We start from the raw sequence: 26,659 nt of genomic DNA on the forward strand, positions 1-26,659 counted from the left end.
TGGCGTCAGGCCCAACCACATGGACGCGAAATGAGGCGTGGCGCGAGCGTCAGCCTCGTTAGGCGGCAGCACGTCGACACGCAAAAGAGGGCGAGTTGCACGAGACCGACGAAGTCACGCGTCAGCCGCTGCGTCGACGTGCGTTGGTGGACACTTAAGTATGAACTCTGCCATCCTTTTCAAGTTATTTTTAATTGTGTATAAGGAGTTATTTTCTGTTGTTTAAATGCAGTAATTATAAGTATACATTTATCATAAAAATGCACTTTCTTTCCTTTATTCATTGCTAAGAATGCTTGTGGGTCAATTTTGAAAAGCTGTAAAACGTATTTCAAGTCATCACTGTCTAATTTGAAACAAAATAAGAGAGCTTGATAAACAAAAAAAACGCACTTCGAAGAATTCAATTTATTGCAACTTGATGTACTACCTTGATGCTGTGTACGCAGTGCTTCCTGAAGTCAAAGCGTGAGCAAAAAAAAGTTTTCATCGCTGCTTTGCTGTGGAGGTCAGAGTCCAACACCACTTGTAGATAAAAGGGCAGGGTACCTTGGTACCCTTTTTTTATCCTGGTAAAAAAAAAATATTCATCGAACACTCATCGCAAAATAAAAAGAAAAGCGAGGTTTTGCCAAGTTTCGAACCATTGACCTGAAAAACAAAAGCTCAACAGCCAACCAAATCCAAGAATTCCGTATACCAATGTACGTTGCCAACGGATATTGACAGTTGTGTTTTGTGTTGGCTGTATTCGAAAAATTAGGGCAGTAATAACGCTTGCTTCTTACGCTCCGATCTTAGGGGGGAGGACAATTTTACTGCAAGCGATGTAACCAAAGCTGTCTCATTTGAGTCGGGAAAAGCTATCGCCCATCCCCGGTCTTCCTTACGCAAGCCGAGGTGGCTGAGAATGGAATGGAGTGCGCCGCTAGAACTCTGGCGCTGATAACTCTTGTTCATAACGCACCGATTTTGCAGCCAAGCCCCGTAATACTAATACTGCAAACGATGTAGCCAGAGCTCCCTTATTTAACTCACAAAAAGCCATCGCATCCCCGATTTTCCCCATGAAGGCTAAGCAAGCCACAAACGGAATGCGGGCTTTCACGCAGAAACAGCTTTCAATTCGTCTTAAGGTAGCCGATTAGCGTGGGTTAAAAAGCAATTGATTGTTTTCCGCTTGAAAGGGATGACCCCAGACCACGAGATGGATAGGAAACCCGGACGCTGTCGCCCGCTTTCCGGTGCTTCCTGGGGCTGCGTCGACGCCGATATCTGGTGAGCATAGACATCGGCGCTGCTCGCACGTCACCTCGCGGGTCCTTCCATTTTGGCGACGCGGGCGCGTCAACGCAGGGCTCCGTCGACGCGTCAAAACGCGCAAAACACGCCGCGTGTGGTTTCGGCTTTGTAGGACTAGGCAAATCTCCATGATGATTGAAAAGTGGCCAGCTTAATTTTTGCAGGCATCAAAGCACTGCAGTACGGAGGTTTCGAGAGTTGCGAAAGCAAAAGCGACGACAAAAAAGAGGTTCCTCTCTGCTGCCCTTTTTTTGAAAGATCATTTGGGGAAGGGGCAGGAGGCGACACGGCATAGCAACGGCATTGGCTCTGACGACTCCGGACGCTCCGGCATCGCGCCTAGCAACACCCAGATAGCTATAGCCTCAGGAGGCTCTGCTCATCTGTACCAGCTGTTGGACTCGGTGGTTTGGAGGTAACCGCCTTGGATTTTGCTGCTTGCGCCGTGGGTTCAACTCCGAAGTTTTCTCCTTTTTTTGTGTGCTTAGGGTTGCGAGTTTACAGTTTACTTACCACGCGTAACAAAAGCGCATTTGCATCATTTTTCTCATAATTTGCAGACGTTTAGGACTTATTTCACGTTGCATTAAACGTTAAACCGGCAATATTGCAAGGAAATAACATTAATTTCACCGAAAGCACATCAGAACTTTGTAATTAATGTATTTAACAATGTGCTGCGCAGAGCAATCAAATTTGCTTCTGTTCCCTCTCTAACCACCCACAACGACACCATCCACACACGTAACAATTTATAGTTTTATGTCTGCGCAAGCCACATTGTCGGCGCGTTATCCTTCTACTATGGAAACATTTTGTATACTGCTTTTCGCTACCGTGTCATAATAGTAGAATTTATTTTCGCAGGAACGACTGTCTCTACTAATACGCTTGTTGCTTGCGTGCTTTGTAATTTTTATCGACAATCATCTGTACGCATTAATGCAATTTTTGAAAGTGCTCACTGCTGTGCAGCTTGGACAGAGATGTGGTTTCGTGGTCACACTCAATGGGCCTCACTCGCCCTTTCGGGCGCCTTCCGCTCGCTACCCATGCAGCAGAAGCGCAGTCAGAGGAAGGGAGGAGATGGGGGGAAGGGGGGTGTTTCGGTATCAGAACACGCCCCGAAATTTGGTCAATGCTGAATCGCCCCCCCCCCCCCCCCCCAATCTCTCTCTTTCTTTCAGCCTCTTTTCGTCTATGCTAGTTACAGCCCGCATAGACATATTACAACGGGAAACCTGAGGTAAGAACAGTGTCAATTTGTTGACAAAAATGTTTCTGGGAGTCTTGTTTGCACTCTTATTTTTTAATGCAGATTTTACAGCAAACGAGGCCTCTAATGCACTATTTTTGTTACAGCAGAAAAATCACAAAGACTTTGCTTGGGTAAAGGCACTCCTTTTTTATTTATCTTTTTAATTTTTACTAGCAGTGAATAACACCCCGGAAAAATATTTCTGGCTACGCCACTGCCCTGCGATGTATTGTAGGAACGGGGTGGAGGACTTATTCCCTGCCTAAAAAGGAAAAGGTATTCGGATAAAGAGAGAGAGAAACAGATCTATTGAATGCTGTGGGCAAGTCGCGCATGGTGGCCGCCGGTTTAACTCTGTCGGCGGTGGTACCAGCCACAGTGACCAGGAGTGTTTGGACTCCCGAGTCAGAGCTTCCCAGCGCACCCTCCCCCACTGCTCGGACCTTTTTACGTAGGCCCACATGCCCACCCGGTGACCCCCCCACATAGTATGTCTGGGTCGCTACAAAGGAGGCTATTCGGGAAGGGATAGATCCAATCCGGCAAATCGGGGTATTGGTTTGCAGGAGACGCCATATGCGTTCTTGATAAGCCCCCTTGACGAAGCGATATATGCCACAAGCCGAGTGGGACTACTTCAAATCGTAGAACACTTCATCACAGGCTATGCACGTCCGCGTAAAGCACGATATACTGCCGTTTAACCTTTGCAAAACCGCAGCCAGTTTTCTTTTAGCTTAAAGACCCAATTTTCGAGCTGCTCTCCTGGAATTATAAAACTGCTTTGTAGTAGTCTATACCTATGTTTGAGGGCTATTTATTTAAACCAAAACAGATACACATACAATGTACACAGGGACCCAACAATGTTGTCAAAGGGTCCCAATTTGTTCAATTTGTTTTGTATGTTCAATTTGTATTTTGACTAAGTTAGCTTCTACAAATTTTTGAGCGCAGGACGAGACCCACTTAACTACTCTATGCAGTTTATAGAACTACTCAATCCTGCCTATTAGGCCACAGAATCGTGAGGGCCTACCCGGCTACGACACTAAGGTGCGCGTATGCGCGCAGATCAGCTTTCGGGGTTTCTTTTTTTCGTTTTTCCTCACATCTTAGTGTTTTTGTCGCACCTAGTATCTGCGTAGCGCGAGGGCAGCTGGTGTGAGCACGACGTGATGAACCTAGTGCCTTGGACTAACACATTAGTGCAGCAACATAAACAAACTCCGCACTGAAGGCCGCAACGCGTACAAAAATTTGAAGAGTCCCCCGCAGACAACGGCGTTAGGTTGGGTTCATTGGTATTGGTACATACTCGAAGGGGGAGCGCTATTACACTGCATGGGACAGACACAGAACGGAATAAACGTACAGAACTAGAGAAGTGCGAACCCGAATGAGCCCCACGGAAGAGACAGTTGGGTACAATGACGAACGTCATTGATTTTAAATAAGCGGGCTGACCACCGCCGCAGCACAATCCCCAAAGCATCGTGCTACTGCGTACGAGTCGGCGAGTTCGATTACAAACTATAAAGACTTTATAATGTGTAAGCATTCTATGCCGAGTACCCTAATACGAACAGTGCATTGCCCTGTATGTGCACAAAAATACGTCCCGTAAAGTTCCGAAGAAACGCCCACCCAAAGTGCAGAAATATTAAGATAAAAATACTCGATGGGCGAAATTTCGGGCCACGTGCAAAAAATGCAAAAGAGTAGCAGCACCGCCAACCAGACTGTGGATATCTCAAGAAAAATACGAGATGGAAGAACTTTGGGACAAGTGACGAAAGGACAAATGACTAACCGCATCAACACCTAAATAGAGGATTGGTATTTATTTTGTTCACTCATAGGCTCTAAAGCCATCGATTTTGGGGGTGGGCGATCTTCGGTGTCTTTTAGTAAATTGTATATTTCACCTCTAAAGGGGGTGCGATGTTTTTTGGGAGGGCGTTCTCTCGGAACATTACGGCAATTCGTGAGGTTATAGCACTTAGTCGTGGTAAAAGCGTTAATGTACAAAGAAAAAAAAACAATAAATATCAAAAGCACGACGTAACAAAATAAAAAAGTCGCCCTATTCGACTACTCATACCCAAACCTGGCAAACCATCGCCAGTCGCGGGAAACTAAAACGATGTAAGAGGTACAAAGACTGAAACGGTAGAAAAACTGAAAGTTCTAGCCAATCCAGCGCACTCAGATGAATAAATTAAAAATAACACCAGAGATAAACATTGAAAAACAAAACTACGAAAAAGGAACTAATGATATCGGAAACGTGTATTTAGTACACCACGACCACACGAATATTCCAAAAACCAAGAAACACGAGAAAATCAGCTCACGAAAGAACAAAGGTGTAATCTAGCGTTCTAACGCTATTAACACCATAAAGGCTAAAATAAACGAAAAAGGGCGCTTTTTCGGTTGGTAACAGTAAGGTTGGTGAAACCGAGGAGCGGCGAAAGAATGCTTACGCATTAGTAGACAACTCACGTAACTTCTGTAGCTTTTTCTGATGAAGACGAAATCGAGGGCAGTTTAAGAACTGAAGGTGAAAATTCTGCGTGCTAGATTGTGCAGTCTGGGACCAAACAACGCCGTGTTGCTCTTTTACAGACGATAGCCTTTCTTGGACTAGTTAAACACGAAAATTCATCTCTGTAAAATGCGCCTAAACGCTCCTATGATGGCATAACTAAGGTATACGTATTGCAGGCCGGGTTGCGTGGCGGATGTGTTATTTTGCCTTCACATTCATGATATTTCTTCGTGTACAATCGGGCAAAGAAAAGTCCGGCAGCCGTCTCTGAATACCTAGGTTTTCGTCGCTTTAACTACAGCCAGGAACCGGGAAGCACCTGTCCGCAACTCAGAGGATCGATTGTACCTCGCCTTCTCTAAAAGCCGCAGTGTGCGACGGCTGACTGAGATGTCTCGAGTGGCAGCGACACGGGGGAGAGCAGAAGACTTCGCCAAGGTCTCCTCGTACAAACGCGCTTTAATTTCCGCTATCCAGAGCGGTCGCCCTCGTCGTTCGCGACGGATGTTCTGGCGCAAGTGCACTTCGCCTCCGGCCGGGTCTGGTTGGCAGCGGTACCTGGAGCGGCAGTCGCTCGTTTCGCTCTGAAAGCAGCAGCGCGCGAGATGGTAGCCCACGAGCTCAAGCCCATGGTGACAACGTGACGCGATTTTGATTCCTACCCACGGAGACCGGTAGGGAGAGAAGCATAGTTTAAGGCATACCATGTACTGCCCGCAGAGATACGCGGGCGGCCCGAGTTAAGGCAGCACTAAGTCTACAAAGCATTTTCTGTCCTCGGCAGTCGTGATGAACAACATTGTGCCTGCATAAAGGGATACGATAGGCCACAGTTAGGGTAGGCGTTGAGTGAATGCTTTCAAATGCAGGAAGTAAGGCGACACGCCTGTGCTAAATCTTGGTTGGTTGCGTGCATTTATAGACATTTAAAACGAACTGCCACTTTTGGCAGCCGATGATTCGGCTCAGCCCACTTCAGATACTTCCCTGCTGCGGGGAACCCCAATTTTCAGCCGAGGAACACTCAGCTATTTAGCATCAGGGCGGGCTTGGAATGGTGCGTGGCGAGCGATGTATTGATCGGATAAATAAACGCCATAAGTTAGAGCCGAGTAACACGGTGCTTGTAGCTCAACACCACTGTCGTTGAACACGCCAGCGCACATAGGCACCAGTGAATCAATTTGAAAAAAAAGAATCCAGGGCCATCTCTACTAACGTGAAACCTGGTGATGGGCGAAGCATGCAGTGTATAAGTGTATTCTTGGCGCCTTGGCGTTTTTGCCAACGGAGATGAACGCGCTGGGGGTAGAGGTATACAGCTTTGCCGTAAAAGTCTCTTGTCTTTGAAGCACGAAGCTGGCTAGCGCGAGGCGTAAACGAGTGTCCCGGGTTTTTTTTTTTTTTTTTTGTACGCGTTACGTTCTAGCGCGAAGGGTCAACGAAATCCCCGGTGTTTTAGTACCGCGGCTACAGGTAACGGCGATTATGACGATGACGACGACGACATGAGACGCCAACACAACTAGCCCTGAAGGGGCTTCGCCCCAAATATCGTGACCGTGGGCGCTGAAATACCTAAAAGTCTTTTATACTTTTCACCTCCCCCCTCCCGCGTTGGCTCAGAGGCTAAGGCGTTGTGCTGCTAAGACACAGGCCGCAGGTGGTGTCACGGCAGTGGCACCCCGTTGTAGCTTTGGAGCACCCATGGAATTCTTTAATACGTTTTGAGACGTTCGTTTGCACTCAAAATTTCCTGTCAGTGGACAATTTCCTGCCCCTTTTGCTTAACACCAATGTCGGTGGCACCAGCTACCTGGTTATATATAAGCCTAGTAGAAAATTTGCCATCCCTTTCTAAAAAAAGTTGAGAGAAGTTCGAACGCTTTCGAGCACCAAAGGGCGTCAGAAGTGCGTGAAAAAGTGCGCAAAAAGTGCGTCCAACCGTCGATGAAAGTGCGTGCAATCGAACATCATACCTTCCAAGACCCAAATCGCGAACGAAGAACGAGATGCGACAACTTCTCGCGCACGCCTCTACGACCGATCTAAATGTATACCGGTACATGGTTTATGGGATAAAGGTATGCTGTTGCACTTCTTCGTGATCGATGGGTGTAGAACCATCGTAGAAGCGCTCCTTTTCGCGATTTTTAAGTAACCGTTTTGACGCAAAAGAAACCCGGTTTCTTGCATGCGCCATGTGTCCAGAGATCTGATCAGAGCTTTTCGATCGACCGGCCGGACTATGGGGCAATGCATTAGTTTTTTGACACAACGCCATTGTTGCCGGTATTGGAAGCACACCATTTGCTGCCATGAACAGGCGCTTAGGCTGAAAAAATACTGCTTACTTTCGCCGCTCCAGGTTACTCTGCTATATTCAATATTATACTGAGCCTTCTGCAGACAGGCAGCCTACCCTGTCGCGCGCTGCTCCATCGCATTCACCCGTCTTTATTTCCCTCCCCGAACTGCCCATCATGCAGCATTCCCGCCACCTTATCCCACACGATGTGGGCTTGTCCCAATGATCCTTTTCCCTCCATCACCTGCGACGAGCACTCGGAGAGGGCGCTGGGCAGCTCTGATCCGGAGGTTTAAGCCTCCCTGACGAATCGGGCTGCCATTGTCGCCGCTAAGCTAGAGCCAGCGGCCACCACGTCCCCGTAACAGAGCTTGGCTAAATAAAGTTTACCTCCTCCACCTGCTCCTCAATGACAAGCGACTTCTACAGCAAAGCTGTATACCCCCGCAGCGCACCGGTTCCATCTCCGTTGGGAAAAACGCGAAGGCTCCATGTTTCGCCACTCCCTGCATGTTTCGCCCCTTCCCAGGTTTCACGTTAGTGGAGATGGCCCGGGACTTTTTTAAAGACGATAGTCTTTCTTGGGCTACTTAAACCCAGAAATTTTGGTCTGTCTGTCTGTCTGTGACTCGATTCAGCCACCCGGCCAAAGTATTATTGATATTGCGCAATAGTCTCATATACTCGCGGCCAAATGTAAACGTCTAAGCCAGGTTTATATGTTCATACTTGTGAACTTTGTTGAACAAGGACAAGACATTACGCAAATATAAGACTGGTAATTAGTACGCAAGGGATATTTACAGTGTTCCTTTATTAAAAAATTCATGGATGCTTGGTTTTTCAATAGTAAATGATATTCTACATCTACTACAGAAAACCGCCGCCTCCTGGCGGCATATGAAAAATCACGTGGCAACAGCAATGAAAGGTTCCACTAGCTAGGTTCCACATTCTGCTTGGAACGCACGTGGAGCACGGCCACGCGGTTCTATAAACCTTGTAGTCGGCCGCCTCCATTCACGCGCGTCTCCGCCGTACTGCAGCGCTGGCATCGAGGAACCGGGCCTGTAGCAGTGGAACGCGGTAAATTCAAATCGCCTTGCGCAAACCTTTAGTGTGTTTACCTTCAGATGAGCACGACGGTACAGGAATAACTTGAGAAGTGAGCGGAAAGAAAACCGGAGCATTTTCTTGGTAAATGTCTACAAAGAATATCGTCTTTTGACGACATATGCAACGAAAGAGCAGATACGCGGCCAATTTTTATTGTTCCTTTTAATGCCGGTGTTGGCTGTAGCAGATTTTTTCTCGCTAATTATTAGGAGGTTTTCGCATTTGTCCTAAATTTTTATATCCCTACCTTATTCTACGCTGTATTATAATATCGTAGAGGTTTTGTTGCCAGCCATCAATAGTTATCTGGAATAATGTGCATTAATTGACCTTGCTGTCGCGTGGCTTCCTCTCGTTAATGCGAAGAAATAATGGAGTGAAAAAACAAAATGTCACGCTTATGCCTTGCATTGGAACCCTAGCTCGTCCCTCGAATGAGTTTCTCGTGTTTCAGCACCACATTACGCGACAAACAAGCAAGAACAACAATAAACACCCACGCTGAGGAAAAAGTCATGTGCAGCGAGCATTGACGCATTTTAAAACACCATTTCAAAAATTCCATCCAGGACCCGGAAGAAGAAGAAGAAGAAGAAGAAGAAGAAGAAGAAGAAGAAGAAGAAGAAGAAGAAGAAGAAGAAGGAGGAGGAGGAGGAGGAGGAGGAGGACGAGGAGGACGAGGAGGAGGAGAAGAAGAAGAAGAAAAGAAGAAGAAGAAGGAGTAAGAAGGCACGCACAATACTAAAACCGCCCCCACGGCGGTCCTGCCAAGCTCACACCACCGCTATTCGGTTCTTACGAGTGCTTGAGCACAGGAAAACAAAAATGAAAGCACGCTTTCCTCGTCAGGACAGCCGTTCTAGCTAGCCACCTACGACGGGGCATCTATCGCTGCCACGGCACTCACACACCACTTGCACTCCCGTGTCGCCTCCTCCTCCTTCCCAACGCTGCGGCGTTCCCGTCAGAGCCACATAAGCGCGCGCTCAGATGACCGAATGACTCACTTGAGAAAGATTAATGTGTCCGTGGCCAGCGTCGAGTTGATGACCACCTGAAAGGAGAAGTCCTTGGCAAACCCCACGGCGATCATCAGATTTCCTGCGTGCGAGAGATGAGACGCGAATAACGAAAGCCGAGTCAAAGTAAAGAAGTCCCACACGGTGAGCGGTAGCGAGGCTCCCGTCTCCTCCATTCCCGATCTCTCTGGCCGGATTTTCTTCGTCCTAAGGAGGTCCGCGCCGGACGTAACAGTGGAGCGCAATGGCTGCAGCCAACAAATTACGGACACGGCCATTTATTTTGTCACCCGTACGGAGTAATATAGGGTAACTGAAGTATCTCTGCAGCCAGTTTGATCCCGCATCAAATCCCGTGATACTATTAGGGGTAAATTTAATTGCCCTCTTTAGGCGTGCGGAGCCGATTTGCTCCCCGTGCATGAAAATGATTTAGGCTCTGCTTTAGATATGCGGGCATGGCATGCAGCATTTGCCCCTTCACTTCGCCCACGGCGACGTCTCCAATTAGCGAATGGATGTAGCTTTGCACCGCAAGAAACTACCACGCATCCGGAGGCTTTGCGCATGCGTGCAAGCGCGCTAGCTCTTAGATTCACTTAGACACCACCGGGGGTTTTTCGCCTGGCGTGCCAGCTGAAGTGCCAAATATATAATTATGAATATTATAAAGTGAGCGCTTCCCGAGATTCACTGAGTCTCGAAGCACCGCAGGAATTTACACACTACGCACCTGTGCTCAGATTCTTCACGTTCGTCTATTTGATCAATCGTTTTGAGAATTCTTGCGGAATGCACAAATTTCTCTTTCTCTACTACTTATAAAGCAACCATAATGCGCGCAAAAATTATATAGCAGCGGGTTGGTTGATGGATATATGCATTAATTTTTATTCGAGAATGTTGGGAGCTCCAGTGACTAGTCTCACAACAACAAATAGGTGTTCATAAATTATCGAAAAGGAAAACAAAATGTGACGTGTGCATGCAGGGCGGATACAGAAATCTTAAAAATCAGCGCACCGGAACTTAACGTTATACCACCCCGATTTCTCTTAATCTCCTACCACCCCACAATCTCCAGCAGCCAAATCAACGTGCGGGCTTTTAATATACGGGATTAAAATGGCAAATTACATCGACGATGAGCTTGCGCACACAATTTTAGACAAGGAAACGTAATCTGCCCTGTTAAAGTGCCATATAAAAAGAGCGACATTTACGTTGCGCTATCTCAGGGCGCAGATAAAATTCAGCACGGCGATCGCCCGACGCGTTTCGTAATTCGTAGCCGTCGCTTTCTTGCAACGCCGCTATTTGTCCCTCAGGTGCACTCCGGTGAGGAAGACCCGCAGAAATATTTGACGGTGTATACACAACTATGAAAGAGGGTCGACAATGAAGAACGAAATGTGCAATATAATACACTAATGCAGCATTTCAAATATGTCGAAACCAACTAGCCTCGACGGAATAAAAGTGAAAGCAGGTGCTAAGCAACGGCTCGTCACGCCAGTGAGGCACTACCAAACCCAAAGCGCAAGACTCCATCTACATTAATTATTTATTACTTATATTTATTTATTTATTTATTTATTTATTTATTTATTTATTTATTTATTTATTTATTTATTTATTTATTTATTTATTTATTTATTTATTTATTTATTTATTTATTTATTAAATACCTCAAGGCTCATAGGGCAGCATTTGAGAACACACAAAAGGAAAAAAAAGAAAATAAACGACAAGGAAAAAAACGAAAAAAAAAATGTCAGAAGCAAAAAGAACGAAAACAGCAGGAATAAACTAGAAAAAGAATCGATGCGTAGAAACCAAGCAAAAACAAAAACAAAAGACAACAACAGAAAACGAACACTGCATATGATTACAAAAAGTACTGAGTAATGGCAGTCTTAAACAATGAAGGGTTCTGAATGGCTACAATGGAATGGGGTAGGTGGTTCCATTCGGCACAGGTTCTCGATAAAAAGGCAGCTGAAAATCATTTCGAACGACAAAAAGGAATGTCAACCTTATGCTGCTGAGAAGAAGAGAAAATGACAACGATTAGTTAACCACGACTAAACCTAAATAAAACCAGCTGCTATAACACAGGAGATATTTGCAGCGTATGACGCTGCCGTGGAGTGGCTACCTAAGTACGCATTGTAGCGAATAAACGAGTTTGTTACTTTAAAATCATGTACCTTCTAATCGCAAAGTTTAGCAAAGCAGGTATTTCCTCACTTAGTGCGGTTCGCGATGCTTTAAGTAAAATTGATTCCTGGGGCCTTCTGAAGCAACCCTGGCTTCGCCGGTAGCGGAGTTCAAGTGGGCGAAGGCATATCTACAGAAGGCAAAATTTGTGGAATGTGTTTTGTTGCCACTTGCCACGGTGGCTGCCAGCATCTTACGTAACAGTGAATCATGCGGTTTATTCTCACAAGTTGTCTGATGTTTGCGAATGCAAGAGTGGGCCGTATATGCGATGAATGCGGTTGGTAAACGAACCAAATTACTTCGGTGGGGTGGCTGCTTTAGCTCGCGCCACAGCACTTTCGCACCTCTCCGTTGCAAACCACTTCACCAGATTTCGACAAAGTTAACAGGAGAAATCGCCACACGGCTTGGTACAACGTTATTTCGAATGCGTTTGAACATCTTCACTGGGACTGCAGCGCCATGACTGAGTGGAGAACTAAAGGACTCCATTACAATCAGACGTGACCTTGTAGCAGTAGACGATCCAGATTGAGTTGACCATTGGCTTCATAAGGATTGCAGTTCTTTGTGCAACCGGGATATCAAAGCAAAGAGAAAGTTTTCATGGTTCCAGAACTGGTTTAACAACCCAATTTCCTACTACCTCACGAAACTTCACCAAAAGGGGGAGAGGCGTTTATTCGCAAATGTAGAGGACACAAAACGACCAGATAGATAGTATAGGAAAGCCGTAAACTAATTGCCTTTTATTGAAGCCTACCTGATGGATAAGCTTTAAAACCAAACTATTCCTTAATTTTCTCCTTTCAGTCGTAATGCATCCGTTGATGTAATTCAGTATCCATTCAGTATCTATTTCATCCATTCAGTATTCATTCGGTATCCAATGCATCCATTCAGTAATTCATCGTACACAAATTCGTTTATTGGTTAGGTTTAATTTTTTTTGGGCTCTCCTTCCTGTGGTATTTTGTTTTCCTTTCCTAATCTCTTGTTTTTTGTTTCTTCTGACGGTTACACTGTCTGTATCGTTTTCGCCTGCTCTCGGGTATTCGTCCCTTGCTGATTTTATTCTTTTTGTTTAAGTGTTTTCATTTCTTCTTCGTGCGCGTTATCTTCCCACTTCCCTACCTTCTTGTTTCCTTTGCCTATTTCTACCTTATTCGCTTGTTTTTCCTCTCCTTCCCCAGAATTTGTTTACTTTGCCTGCATATTTTTCTTCTGTCCTTTAATTTTTCATAGCTCAGTCTCACCTTTATGTTTCTTATTTCGTTTTTTTGTTTTTCAATTTTTTAGGTAGTTTCGGTGTTGCTTCACTGTGCCGCTGTCACCTCGAAACTTTTCTTTTTTTCGCCCATTATCTGCTTTTTTTCCCCTTTTTTCTGACGCCTTCTTTTGTTGCTCGTTCGTTCTGCCCCTCCTTTTTAGATGTGAGACAATTACTTGTGAGCCTGTTGAATAGTTCCTTCATCCTTCCTTCGTTTACTCTTTCTTTCCTTTCTTGCTTACTTCCTCTCTTCCTTGCTTTCTTCCTGCCTTCGTAATTATTTCTTTTAAATGCAGGGCATTTCTTCGCCAAGCCTCTTCTTGCGTCGGACGGCGTCCACAGCTCCGCGTCCGCAGCAGGTTCGCCTCTCCTCCTTCCCTCCTCTCTCTCAACAGCAGCTGGCGCGCGCATGCGTCGTAGTGAGCCCGTTTGCTCCGTCGCGGTCTCGGCGTAACAGGTGCGTGAGAGCAGCGCGGTGGGGCGTGGAAGGGCGCGCGCTGCTTGCGCATGCGCGCTCTCCCCCCCGTACTGCTCTCCCTCTACTGCGCGCGCTGCAAATATAAAGCGGGTAGCGGTCGCTTGTGCTTCAGTCACTGCGTTGCTCCTTCCTTCCTTGGTTGACGCTCGCTCCCACGTTTACTAGTGTCTGCTACTCCAGCATCACGGAAGATGCGATGGAAGCAACACTGCCTTCAACCAGTACTGAGGCCCCAATGCTCTGCATTTACTCGTGTTCCCCTCGCGGGAAGGCGCGGGAATTTTTTCCTTGTGTTCGATCATTGGTTTGCGGACGCCCTTCCTTTATTTCTTGCTTTTTAAACTTTTGCCGTTTGTGATCTCTCACTCATTTGTTCGTTGCACAGCGCCTTAATTTCCCCTTAAAGGGGCCATGCACAAAATAGAAGTTTGTTTTATTCGAACGATTTCGCGCTTTGTAGTGCCCCCAGCGCTTATCCAGCAGCAAATGATGTCGTCTTCACTGAGAAATTAATCAATTTAGGTTAAAATTTCGATTCTCCTGCTAAATCGTGTGTTTCCGCGACGTCAGCAATGAAGTCACAAGTGCGCGTAATGGAACGAACTTCCACTGCGTCATTCGGCTCTGCAGCCTTGCTTGCCGTCAGTACTCCCAGATGGGGCTACCATACTCAGCCACGGGCCGTTGTCCGCCGATGCTTTGTTCTTGACCGCATTAGCACCTGGCTTCTTTTTGTTACTGTAGAAAGTAATCGTTTCGTAAAACACGGGATATTCTCGACTAACAGGGTCCCGTAAGACAACGTCGCGAATGCCAATCGGCCAGTGTCGTGTAAGACAACTCCCAAGCGGCGGGCTGCTGTGCAGCTAAAACAAACATAGTGCGCACTGTACCAACCGCAGTGCGCCTCGGTACGGCTATGCTTACGTGTATTTTCGCAACTTGTATTGTTTACCGCACCAGTTTTACTGCTGTAAAGTGAACATGCATTGCATGTATGCGGAAATAGCTCTTTCGGCAGGCTTATAGGCCTGCCGAACGTTTGCGCTTGCTTTGGCCTGCCTCAGCCAATTGCATAGCTGTGCATATTACGTCATAGGCTTTGTCTGTTGCGGGAAATGAGCTAGTGGGTCGCATGGCCATTCCCATTTTTTCTAATTATGCAGCTTATTTGAGCGAAGTGTGTGTTAAAAGTGGTGCCAGTGTGATTCTAACAAGGCAGCCTTTCGAATGAATCAAAATTGTGTTTTGTCTGCATGGCCCTTTTAAGTCTCTCCTTCCTCGATTGGGGCTTTTCATCCAGCTCGCAGTATCTATCCGGAGCCTCATGCTGCGGCTCCTCAAAAGCTGGAAGCGGTCGAAGACACCTTCACTAGCTTTTTGACCATTTCCGCCGTGGTCTGTGGACTAGCCTTGCCTTATAGCATTATTAGACAAATTAAAGACCCAAAGTGATAAAGGAATGTACGTTGGGCCCGTTTTCATTCACTTTACTAAGGCCTTTGACTGTATTGACAATGGCATTCTTTTCTATAAACTGGCATCATTGGGCATAAATGTTCCCGCACTAATACTTCTCCGAAAGTTACATAATAGAACGGAAACAGCAAATATATTAGGGGTGCTTTCTGACACGAAAACTGTAAACAAAGTTATGCCACAAGGACCCATTCTTGACTCCTTATATTTTCTTATTTATAATAACGACCTGCCGAATTGCTTGTCTTCCGTAACCGAAGGCATTTTGTACGCCGAAGGCATTTTGTACGCCATGAAATAGTTGCGAATCTTAATTCCCATCTGAACGATGACCTCGCGAACATTTCTCACTGGTGTCAAAAAGATCAGTTGTTAAGCAACCCATCTAGGCCAAAAGTCGTGGTATATAGCACACCCAGAAAACCTTGTTATGACCTCACCCCGGTATACATGAATACGCGTGCCATCATCCTGACTGATGAATGCACATTCTTAAGAATTGAATTTGAGCGTTTTCTGAAATTCGATGCACGCATTAACCTAACCAGAAAAAAGTTGCGTATGGTGTTCAGGTACCGATAAAAGCGCGCAATTATTTTGAGAAAAGGATCGTCATTACGTTGTACTATGCTTATCTCCACAGTCATATTAACTACTGTATCGGGTCGTGGGGTTTCACAACTCCCACGTAGCCCTTTTAATAAAGCAAGTGCAAAATCTGGTGGTGCTCATAATTACCTTTACAAATTTTAATGGTCGCGTTGTCCCCCTTTTACTTGATCGTAAGCTTCTTCTGATTACTGACGCCATAGCATCTAACATTGCCACAACTGCCTTGCGCCTTTTCCACGAACCGGATGTTCTCTACATTATTGCTAGAACTAAAGATTAACCAAAGCCCCTTTTTTGGTTCCAAATAACTTTTGACTTTCTAAGGTACGCACGAACTATGGTAAACACACGTTCGGTTTTACTTTAGGATTTGGAACGAGCTACCTCGTAGCATTTAAACACAAACACGTACATCAGCGTTTAAGCGTTCCCTTCGATCATTTTTGACAAACCATCGCATAGACTTTTGACGTGCATATCTCCATTTCGCTTAGTGTGGTTTTTCTTATTCGTTTTTGCTACATCTGTCCAATGAATTTATATAAATAATATGTAGTAGATGGATTCCCTGTACTGATATTTGTGTAAAGGAGGTCACTTACTAATCTGGATGTTTTATTTTGTTTATTTATTCCTAAGTTTTGTTTTACATATGTGTGTTTTATTTAGATCCGTTTCTTATTTATTGCTAAAATCTGCAATCTCAACAACATACCATGTCCCGGTAGCCTGGTTATTTTTATTCTTTCTATAAGTAAAATTATGTATTGTTCATTGCTAGCAGCTGCGATTATTGTATTTCTGTGCACCGGTTTCGAGGATACGTGCGAACTGAGCCTACGGCGACCGTGGTGCAAGTAGGTTTGTTATAACCCCACAATCTCTCTCCGCATCCTACCTTTCATAACGCTTACGGTGACTTCGGCACTTGGGCTTGAGCACTATTTCCTTGTCGTAAGATGCCTATAACTTGGCAAAGGCGCACTGTCCCTATTCAGTGAGAGCTCTTCTTGTTGTCATACTAATGCTGTTCACGTAATTTCTTACCGCTCAAAAATTATATCCTTCCTCTTCCGTCCGCTGCTGAACGCAGAGACTTTATAAAGGGGGATAAGAAGCTCACGGTTGTGTTCATAAAAAACGACATGAGTTAACAAAGTTCAGGTAGGGTTAGGTGCAGGTGAAACGAGGTACGCCTCTGTCAACAATGCGCGAAATTCCTGGTGCTCCACGTTCGAATTGTTTAAAATCGCGATCGGATAAGCGGCGGCAACGCTTCTTGCTGCCGGCGGTGCGTTTCGATGAGCGTCGGTCCGCGTCCTCCTGTTTGACTTCGCGGCCCTGGCGCGTGGCAGCGGAGGCCTGGAAGCAGACGACGCGGCTCCGTTGCTATAGCTACGGCGCGCATGCGGAGAGAGCAGTGGGGGTGAGATCAAGTGCGAAAAATTAAAGCCGTTCGCCTCAATGGGAAAGCTATCGGAAGTGAGGAGCAGTGATCCGCCATAATGGGCTGTAGCGCCGTTATCCGCTCACTGCTACCACGAACTACAACTCACATTTCCCGCCTTCACAGTGCTTGCGCGCACCCTGCCTGAAACAGTTCCAGTGGGAGTTCTGTTGTTTTTATGCTTGATTTTCCTCCCGCACGTGCCGGCGTTGCACTGCTGGGTAATTCCATGCCAAACGTCCCAGCCGTAAAATCCACCATCACGGATTTGCTCAGTAAAAATTGTGGGTCATGCTCGCATGGCCCACAATGGCCCCTGAAAGTGTTTTCGTGCAAAAAAAAATTTGTTCTTTTTCCAGAGGCCCTTTTACCTCCAGGGTTTAAAGAAAACTTACGTCTGTGAAAAAATTCATGAAAAAGTAACTTCTCTTACAATAGCCACCATTTTTTGTGAACATCATGTTGACCCCCTGGGCTGCTGTATGCCGCATTTTAAAAGTATTTTCTTTTATTCTTGCTGTGATTACGCCATTCAGAAAATACACGATGTCGAGCATTTTCAAACATTTTTATCAAATACGAGCACATTCTCTCAGCCAATGAAGCATTCGTACCTGTACCTCAGCATTGTGGAAAATCGGTAAAAACTATATTTACACTGAAAAATGGTGAAATGTGCGAGGAAACGTTTGTCAAACTTGGAATCATCTCATTTCTGGCCCATATTCACCTTGAAATTGCGCATTGTTGTGCTCGTAGTAAAAATATCAAATACAACCCATTCACTAGTACAAATACTCGCAGTTTATTTCAGAAAGTTTAATCAGAACAGTTTTTGTTTTAGCAGAGAAAAAAATTTCAATTTGTACAGTGGCATTACTTCACCCCGTTTTTCCACAGAGCGTCTTCTCTGCACGGCATGCACCTGCCTGCATGAAAGAGGCGCGAGCGAGCGGGTTCGCGCAGCAAGAATACCTTTCGCCGCAATGGTATTGTAGCGTGGGTACAGGAAAGAGGAATAATTCGCGTGTTAGTGGGAAGAGTACAACGTGGAGCTAGCGGTGGTGCGCCCAGTCCGTGAGTACGGGTAACTCAACGGCAGGCTGGACATGGACGTGCATTTAAAGAAGCAGGATATTTTATGCGGGGTACCTTTTAAGTGTGCCGAAAATTACGAAATAAACAGCGGCGGAGTCATCGAGTTAAACGGACTTATTTGTATGCGTTAGCGGGAATTGCGTAACCCGATGCTTTAAATGCACATCTGGTGTCCAGCCGTTGAGTTACCCGTACTCACGGAATGGGCGCACCACCGCTAGCTCCACGTTGTACTCTTCCCACTAACACGCGAATTATTCCTCTTTCCTGTACTCACGCTACAATACCATTGCGGCGAAAGTTATTCTTGCTGCGCGAACCCGCCCTCTCGCGCCTCTTTCATGCAGGCAGGTGCATGCCGTGCAGAAAAGACGCTCTGTGGAACGGGGTGAAGTAGTGTCGCTGTACAAATTGAAATTTTTTTCTCTGCTAACACAAAAACTGTTCTGATTACACTTTCTGAAATAAACTGCGATCATTTGTACTAGTGAATGGGTTCTATTTGATATTTTTACTACGAGCACAACAATGCGCAATTTCAAGGTGAATATGGGCCAGAAAGGAGATTTTTCCAAGTTTGACAAACGTTTTCTCGCACATTTCACCATTTTTCAGTGTAAATGTAGTTTTTACCGATTTTCCACAATGCTGAGATATAGGCACAAATGCTTCATTGGCTGAGAGGATGTGCTCGTACTTGCTAAAAATGTTTGAAAATGCTGGACATCGTGTATTTTCTGAATGGCTAATCACAGCAAAAAAAAAGTAAAACTATTTTAAAAATGCGGCATAGAGCAGCCCAGGCGTCAACACGATGTTCACAAAAAATGATGGCCATTGTAAGAGACGTTGCTTTTTCATGAATTTTTTCACAGACGTAAGTTTGCTTTAGACCCTGGAGGTAAAAGGGCCTCTGGAAAAAAAATTTTTTTTTGGACAAAAACACTTTCAGGGAGCATTGTGGGCCATGCGAGGATGACCCACAATTTTTACGGAGCAAATCCGTGATGGTCGATTTTACGGCTGGGACATTTAGCATGGAATGACCATGATACTCTTTTCGCTTAATATCACTCGCAAAAATGTACCCAACGAGCGTTTCCGAACTAAATAAACGTGGGCACAGCCGATTAGTTACATATATTTTGCGTCTGCTGTTTCCTTTGCGCTAAACAACAGGGAGATGTATGAAAAGCGCCAGTGGTTTACGAGTTTCGAACGGTTATGACTATATAAACCGCTTCGTTTTAGAAGCCCCTGTGGGACACTCTACGACGGTACGCCGTGGGGGTCTACTTGGGTTCGTTATCTCGCTGCGCCACCTGATTCCGGCAGTCGCTTGACATCGAGGCGTTACAGCGAGCTACGACGACAAGGTGAGCCCCTAAAGTGCACTGCACTTAAAACACCATCTTCTTTGTTACGGCGTGGGGAAGCATGGATTGGGGCGTTCCGCTGCAGAGCGTGAAGTCGAGAATTCGCGTCCCGATGGGGAAGACTAAACTCTTAAGTTGTGCCTGGAACTGCTTTGTGATGAACCCCTCGTTACGGATCCTCCGAGCGACGGAATAATTTCAGAGTACACAACGCTCCTCGTAGCCCTGATAGGGCAACCAATACGAGAGCAATGCTGCCTCGGCTGATTCGAAATTTGGGCTCGGGGAAGAGCCCTTTCATTTTCTTCGCAGTCCCGAGAAAGTCGTATTGGTTTAAAAAAAAAACGTGGTCTGGAAGGGGTGAGCAGTTATTTCGTGTGGAACTCAGCTTGCCGCATTCATACACGATCTTCACGTCAACCTCGACAACAATACACAAACAAATGCCATATTCCTAGATTTTAAAAAGGCGTTCGATAATGTGTCACATCACCACTTAATGGCCAAACTTGTACAGCTTAATCTGGACCTTGACGTGTTAGCATGGCTTAACGACTTCCTTACCAACAGAAAACAGTTTGTGTTTGTTAACAACAAATCCTCACACACCCACTCCGTTCTTTCAGGTGTACCACAAGACACAGTCCTGGGTCCTCTCCTCTTTTTGATATATATCAATGACCTCCCATGCAATATTGTTAGCCAAATCCGCCCATTCGCAGATGATTGTGTCTTGTACCCTAAAATCAATAGCACTGAAGGCCAAACAAAATTACAAGCAGACCTTTTGGTGGTGGAAAAATGGTGCAGAAATTGGAAAATGGCCCTCACTGTAACTCAATGCAAAGTCGCTTCTTTCCACAGGCGTAGCCAACCACTCACTTACAACTATACTCTTAATAACTCAATTCGACAAGCAACTAACACATACAAGTATTTGGGCATTCACCTGACCAGTGACCTTATATGGTGTTCTCATATCACTCACATTTCATCATTAGTTCGAAAATACTTTGGCTACCCAAAACGCACCCTAAAACACACCCCTCCGCACCACAAATTACAGGCTTATACCACGCTCGTCCACCCCAAATTAGAGTACCCTTCAGCAATCTGGGACCCCTACCAAACTTACCTCATCGATCGACTGGAAGCCATTCAAGATCGCGCCGTTATGTTTACATATTCTGACTTCTCTTCATTCACAAGTTGTCACAGAACTAAAACAACGGGCCAACCTTCCTCTCCTTAGTCAACGCCGTAAACTCGCCAAAATGGCCATATTTCACAGATACTATCATTCACTCTCAACCACTAAGTACATCACCACCAGCTCACAAACTTCTTGTCGGAGTAATAATTCAGTACAGCTATCATATCCTCGCCCTAGAACCACCACATTCGCAAACTCATTTTTTATAACTTTTGCAAAACTTTGGAATACTGTGCCTGACTATGTGTACAAAGAAGCGATCCTGAACTATTCAAATTAACACTGTTGCCTTGAATTCATTCAGGTTTATACGAAACTGTGCTACATTAACATTGGTGCTGTGTTATCTATAACTTCTGCAATTTGTATATTGCTTTAAAACTCATGCCGTGTATTTTTTTTCTTTTATTCACTGTTCTACTGTTTCTTTTTTATATGTGACTCACCCACCCCTAATGTAACGTCCCTTTTACATGGGGCCCTTGAGATAACAAAAATAAAACATGAAAAAATATGTCGTCAGTGACCCTCTCCTGTCAAAAAACACGTGCACGTTCGGCAGTAGAACATTGTCACGGTATGGACTCAGCGAAGCGGACAAGAGGCTGCGCAGTGATTGCCGCACAGGTCCTACCTTCTGGAAACAAAGCGGCAACATTAATGGCTGTGGCAGGGATTGTAAGAGGAACGAGGCCGTTCCCTTCTTGCGTTCCCACAGCAAAACGCTGCTACTCCAGTCGGAGTCCTGCCGTTGCTTTTTCTCTCCTCCTGAGTGCGAACTGTTCTTCTGCGTCTTATTTTCTTCTTCTTTGGGCTAGTTCCCTCTTCTTTCGGCACAAACTGGTACGACGCCTCGAAAGGGCACCCTACTCGAAGCCTCTTGTTATGCGTACGATGCCCTGCGTACGTTTTCATTCATCCTCTGCGACGCTAAGCCATCTCTACTGCTTTTGAGGCCAAAAGGGCACGAAGACCGAACACTTATTCTCGGTTCTCGGTCGCATATTCGCCAGCACCAAAATGATTACTATCCCGCTGCCTCACACGCACTGTTGAGCTCTCAGCGGAGGCTGATTGACTTCTTCGGTTGGGTCAAGGCGGTGGCGTCCTCCTGGCCCACCTCGCGATGTACATCTAACCGTCGCAAGGCGTTAACAAGGCACGTCAACCACATGAATGATGGCTTCTGTGTAAACAGTCGGCGTGAGCCTCTCCAACGATAAGAATATATATATATATATATACATATATATATATATATATATATATATATATATATCCCTGAGGAAAGCAAGTTCTCTTTGCTGAAACGTGGGCCACAATCGTGCTTTTACCTTGTTCGAAGTTTTTCTTCTCTTATATATATATATATCTATATATATATATATATATATATATATATATATATATATATATATATGCATGTATATATATACACACACTTAGGAAATGAGGGACTCGTCGAGAAAATACAGAAAGATAGGTCGGCAGTCCACAACGCAAAGGAGACATCGGCGTGTTAGGATTTTTTTTACTACGGTTAGTGCAGTTAACATTTTTTAAATAAACGCAAGAAAGAAAGAAAGAAAAACACGCGCCCAGAGTGGGGACCGAAAGGCGTGGGTTCGGTCCCCACTCTGGGCGCGTGTTTTTCTTTTTTTCTTTCTTACGTTTATTAGAAAAATGTTAACTGCACTAGCCGTAGTCAAAAAATCCTAACAACGCCCCTATGTCTCCTTTGGCGTTGTGGACTGCCGACCTATCTTTCTATATATATATATATATATATATATATATATATATATATATATATATATATATATATATATATATATATATATATATATATAGTTTGGAAACATAAAAACTCACACAGAGCGCGAAAAAATAAGGTAAGTAGAGATGGAGACAAACGAGAAAGGCCTTAAAACTAAAAATAAAAGTTCAATGACGTGTCAGGAAGAGGACTTCCTGTCTTCAGAGTTCTTTTATTTATTTCCTTTCTTCCTTTCTTCCTATCCTTCCTTTCCTTTCTTCGGACTTCCTTTATTCATATATATACTCTGAAGAAAGAAAGTCCTCTTCCTGAAACGTCAGTAAACTTTTATTTTTTTTTAATGTCTTCCTCTTTTGTCTCTGTATCTACTTACCTGATATATATATATATATATATATATATATATATATATATATATATATATTTGCCGCAAAAACATACCTGGGTACTACAATGGTTGCGTTGCTGTCGCGTGCATCGGTACAACGTCTGTGAACTTGCGAACTGATGTGACATTCCCCACTCCGCCGGTCATTGGTACTTTCAGAAATGGATGTGTCACCGGCGGCCTCCGCTTTGTATGTGTTGTTCTTATGCGCCTGGTTACTTTGCACTTCGTGAGTCGAGACATTCCTTATACCATTCGTTTATTCCTGTAATTCGTACGTGAAGTGTCTGTTGTTCACCAGCTTCCACCCTGTCTTTTTTCAATGGAATGAAGATGGTTATTGCTTTGCTTTTTAGAAAAAATTTTGTCGCCCGCAGTACTGCATCTCCTGGTACTATGAAACATAGCTTTTGTTCTTTTTTTCTTTTTTGCTGTGGAGAGATTGCGAGGAGCCCAACATCACGAAAGTTTGTACGCACATGTATAGGGCCCTCGCTTTCCCTGTTCCCTCACCCCAACCCGCCAACTGATGTTCTCAATAATGGCGCGCTGTAGCATAGCTTCTGCGCCTATATAAGCGTGTGTGCTTCTAGGTTGTTTGTTAATCAGGTGAAAAACTGGACCCCCAGTCGAAACGTCAGTAAACCATTGTTTTTGTTTCTAATCGTGAGTCAACCATTTTCTCAAATATTTCCCCCCATACCGTGCCCGTCCACCGTCTACCGGCGTGGTCAACCTCTCACCTATCTATAACCACTACAGTCATCATTTGTACATAATCATCATGACAAGTCGCTTGGTTCTGAAATCGCGATGTGGAAAGTAAAGGACGGAACCGTCCACGCACACTCTGCTGCTTCCGGAGAGAAGGGTCCTGTCCCCTTACAAGGTATATATATATATATATATATATATATATATATATATATATATATATATATATATATATATATATATATATATATATATATATATATATATATATATATATATTTGCAAATCAGAATAGGAAATGAGGGGCTCATAGAAATAACACAGAAATAAGGGTTGGCAGTCAAAAAAACCTCGGAAAGCAAAGGGGAGGTTGTGGTAGGTCATTGAAACAGATAAAGAATTGGGAAAGAAAGAAAGAAAGCGGAGAAAAAATGCCCGCCAGGTGGGATCCGAACCCACGACCTCCAGAATATCGGTTTGGTGCGATAACCACTATGCTACCGGCGGGGCGATTCCCCCCCCCCCCCCCCCGCTTTCTGGGGTATTTATGTCAATGTAATTTTTTCCTGTGCTTGGGGTGGTAGCCAGCGCAACTCTGACTCCTCGCGGTGAAGGGGACCTTCTTTTTAATCCCCGCGCCGTGGCTCGAGTGTCTAGGACATGTCGAGAGTGGTCAACCAGCGTTGAACCCTCTTAAGCTCCCTATGGCACCAAGACTGCCAGAACAGAGGCCCTCGCTATGCATGTAGCGAATCAAAATACGAAATGAGGGGCTCGTAGAAATAACACAGAAATGAGGGTTGGCAGTCAAGAAAACCTCGTAAAGCAAAGGGGAGGTTGTGGTGGGTCATAGAAAGAGATGAAGAATTTTTTGAGTCGAAAAGAAAGTGGTGAAAAAAATGCCCGCAAGGTGGGATCCGAGCCCAAGGGCCACTGTTCTGGCAGTCTTGGTGCCATCGGGAGCTTACGAGGGTTCAACGCTGGTTGACCATTCTCGACGTGTCCTAGACACTCGAGTGACGGCGCGGGGATTAAAAAGAAGGTCCCCTTCACCCCGAGAAGTCAGAGTGGCGCTGGCGACCACACCCAAGCACAGGAAAAAATTACATTGAGATAAATACCCCAGAAAGCGGGGAGGAAAATCGGCCCGCCGGTAGCGTAGTGGTTATCGCACCAGAACGGTATTCTGGAGGTCGTGGGTTAGGATCCCACCTGGCGGACATTTTTTCTCCGCTTTCTTTCTTTCTTTCCAAATTCTTTATCCGTTTCAATGACCGACCACATCCTCCCCTTTGCTTTCCGAGGTTTTCTTGACTGCCAACCCTTATTTCTGTGTTATTTCTACGAGCTCCTCATTTCCTATTCTGATTCGCTACATGCATAGCGAGGGCCTCTGTTCTGGCAGTCTTGGTGCCATATGGAGCTTAAGAGGGTTCAACGCTGGTTGACTACTCTCGACATGTCGTAGACACTCGAGTCACGGCGCGGGGATTAAAAAGAAGGGCCCTTTCACCCCGAGAAGTCAGAGTGGCGCTGGCTACCACCCCCAAGCACAGAAAAAAATTACATTGATATAAATACCCCAGAACGCGAAGGGGGGGGGGGGGAATCCACCCCGCCGGTAGCGTAGTGGTTATCGCACCAGACCGGTATTCTGGAGGTCGTGGGTTCGGATCCCACCTGGCGGGCATTTTTTCTCCGCTTTCTTTCATTCTTTCTTTCCAAATTCTTTATCTGTTCCAATGACCTACCACAACCTCCCCTTTGCTTTCCGAGGGGAGGGGGGAGTTTGGCCTCGGTCGTCGTGGGGTGCGGACGTGTTTTTCGTTCGCTCCTGCGCGGCCGGGGCGGTATCGCGATTATGCCGGCCACGCGTCGCGAGCCATGGGTGTTTTGCTTGGGCGGCGCGCGCTCTGCTGCGTGGGGCCGTCGAGCGCCTGCTCCCGCTCGCCAGTAACCGCTCGTCTGCCTCGAACTTCACCCAGCAAGCTCCCCACACTTCGGACCTCCGCGCACGAATCTTCGCAGCACAGCCTCGCCTCTACGCTCCACCGCTCCCGTCGAGAACTTCTCCCGGACGCAGCATGACGCCAGGACCTGTGTTTGTGATGTGTACTGTGCTCGGTGGCCCCCAGTGACTGTGGCAACGCTTCTTTTCCTCGCGGCGCCTCAACTTTTCTCTTTACCTATCTCCTTTTCTCTACCCTATTCTATTCATCCCCTTCTATATTCCCTACCCCCCGGACTGGGTTGTATGCCGGTGAGCCCCCAGATGGGCTCAATAATATCCCCAGTCCATTTCTTTTTCCTTTTTCATCGAACCACTTAGTAGTAGTAGTGCTTTCCGAGGTTTTCTTGACTGCAAACCTTTATTTCTGTATTATATATATATATATATATATATATATATATATATATATATATATATTGTAGTGCGGTAGAGGTAACAGCGGTCAACAGCTCTATGCTATCTCCTACCCTTCCAAGGAGATTGGCCATCGTGCAATAACGGCAAGGAAGGTGAAGCACCGGAGGACTAGACAGGCATCATCATCAGCGTGGACCGCGTGAAGGCCGCGTGAGAGCCAGCCGTTGGCCCCGCTAGCTTTGGACTGCCTTTGCTGGGCATCCTGCCGCATTTCCTTCGGCAATAAACTCATCTTACATTATATATATATATATATATATATATATATATATATTCTAAAGGAGATACTCGGCGTTCCTGTAGAAGGATGGGCTCGTTTATTCGTGAACTAGGCGTCGACGTATTAGGGGCTAGCCGAAACGACGACCTTTTTTGCGAGGCTGAGCTTGAACGAGAGCGTCCTCTACCTCGTCGGCATTCGGTGCATACCCACATATGGAGATTTGCCCCTTATGGCTGATGCTCGTCACTATTACTCTTCCATGTGCGCTACCTACATACGTGCTATAATATATATTGTAACGAAGATAGCCGACGCCTTTGTAGTCGGTTAGAGAGGGGTGTATTCACGGTCGAGACGTGCACACGCAAGAGCCGAG

At 45.5% G+C, this 26,659-nt stretch overlaps 1 protein-coding gene and 1 non-coding gene across 2 annotated transcripts in view; both read right to left on the reverse strand.

Annotated features, from left to right (window-relative positions):
• Positions 1-26,659, reverse strand: part of LOC144163010 (nose resistant to fluoxetine protein 6-like) — a 206,170-nt gene that overhangs the window by 81,028 nt on the left and 98,483 nt on the right. Inside the window, exon 7 of the mRNA XM_077693822.1 lies at positions 9,546-9,639. Coding sequence (XP_077549948.1) covers positions 9,546-9,639 — 94 coding nt within the window. The remainder of the gene's footprint in view (positions 1-9,545; positions 9,640-26,659) is intronic.
• Positions 24,067-24,139, reverse strand: Trnai-gau (transfer RNA isoleucine (anticodon GAU)). The gene has a single exon. It is a non-coding gene; the product is annotated as a tRNA-Ile (tRNA).

Source organism: Haemaphysalis longicornis, unplaced genomic scaffold (assembly GCF_048455015.1).
Source record: "Haemaphysalis longicornis isolate Haplotype H1 unplaced genomic scaffold, Haemaphysalis longicornis Haplotype H1 scaffold_1, whole genome shotgun sequence".
NCBI classification, from domain to species: Eukaryota; Metazoa; Arthropoda; class Arachnida; order Ixodida; family Ixodidae; genus Haemaphysalis; species Haemaphysalis longicornis.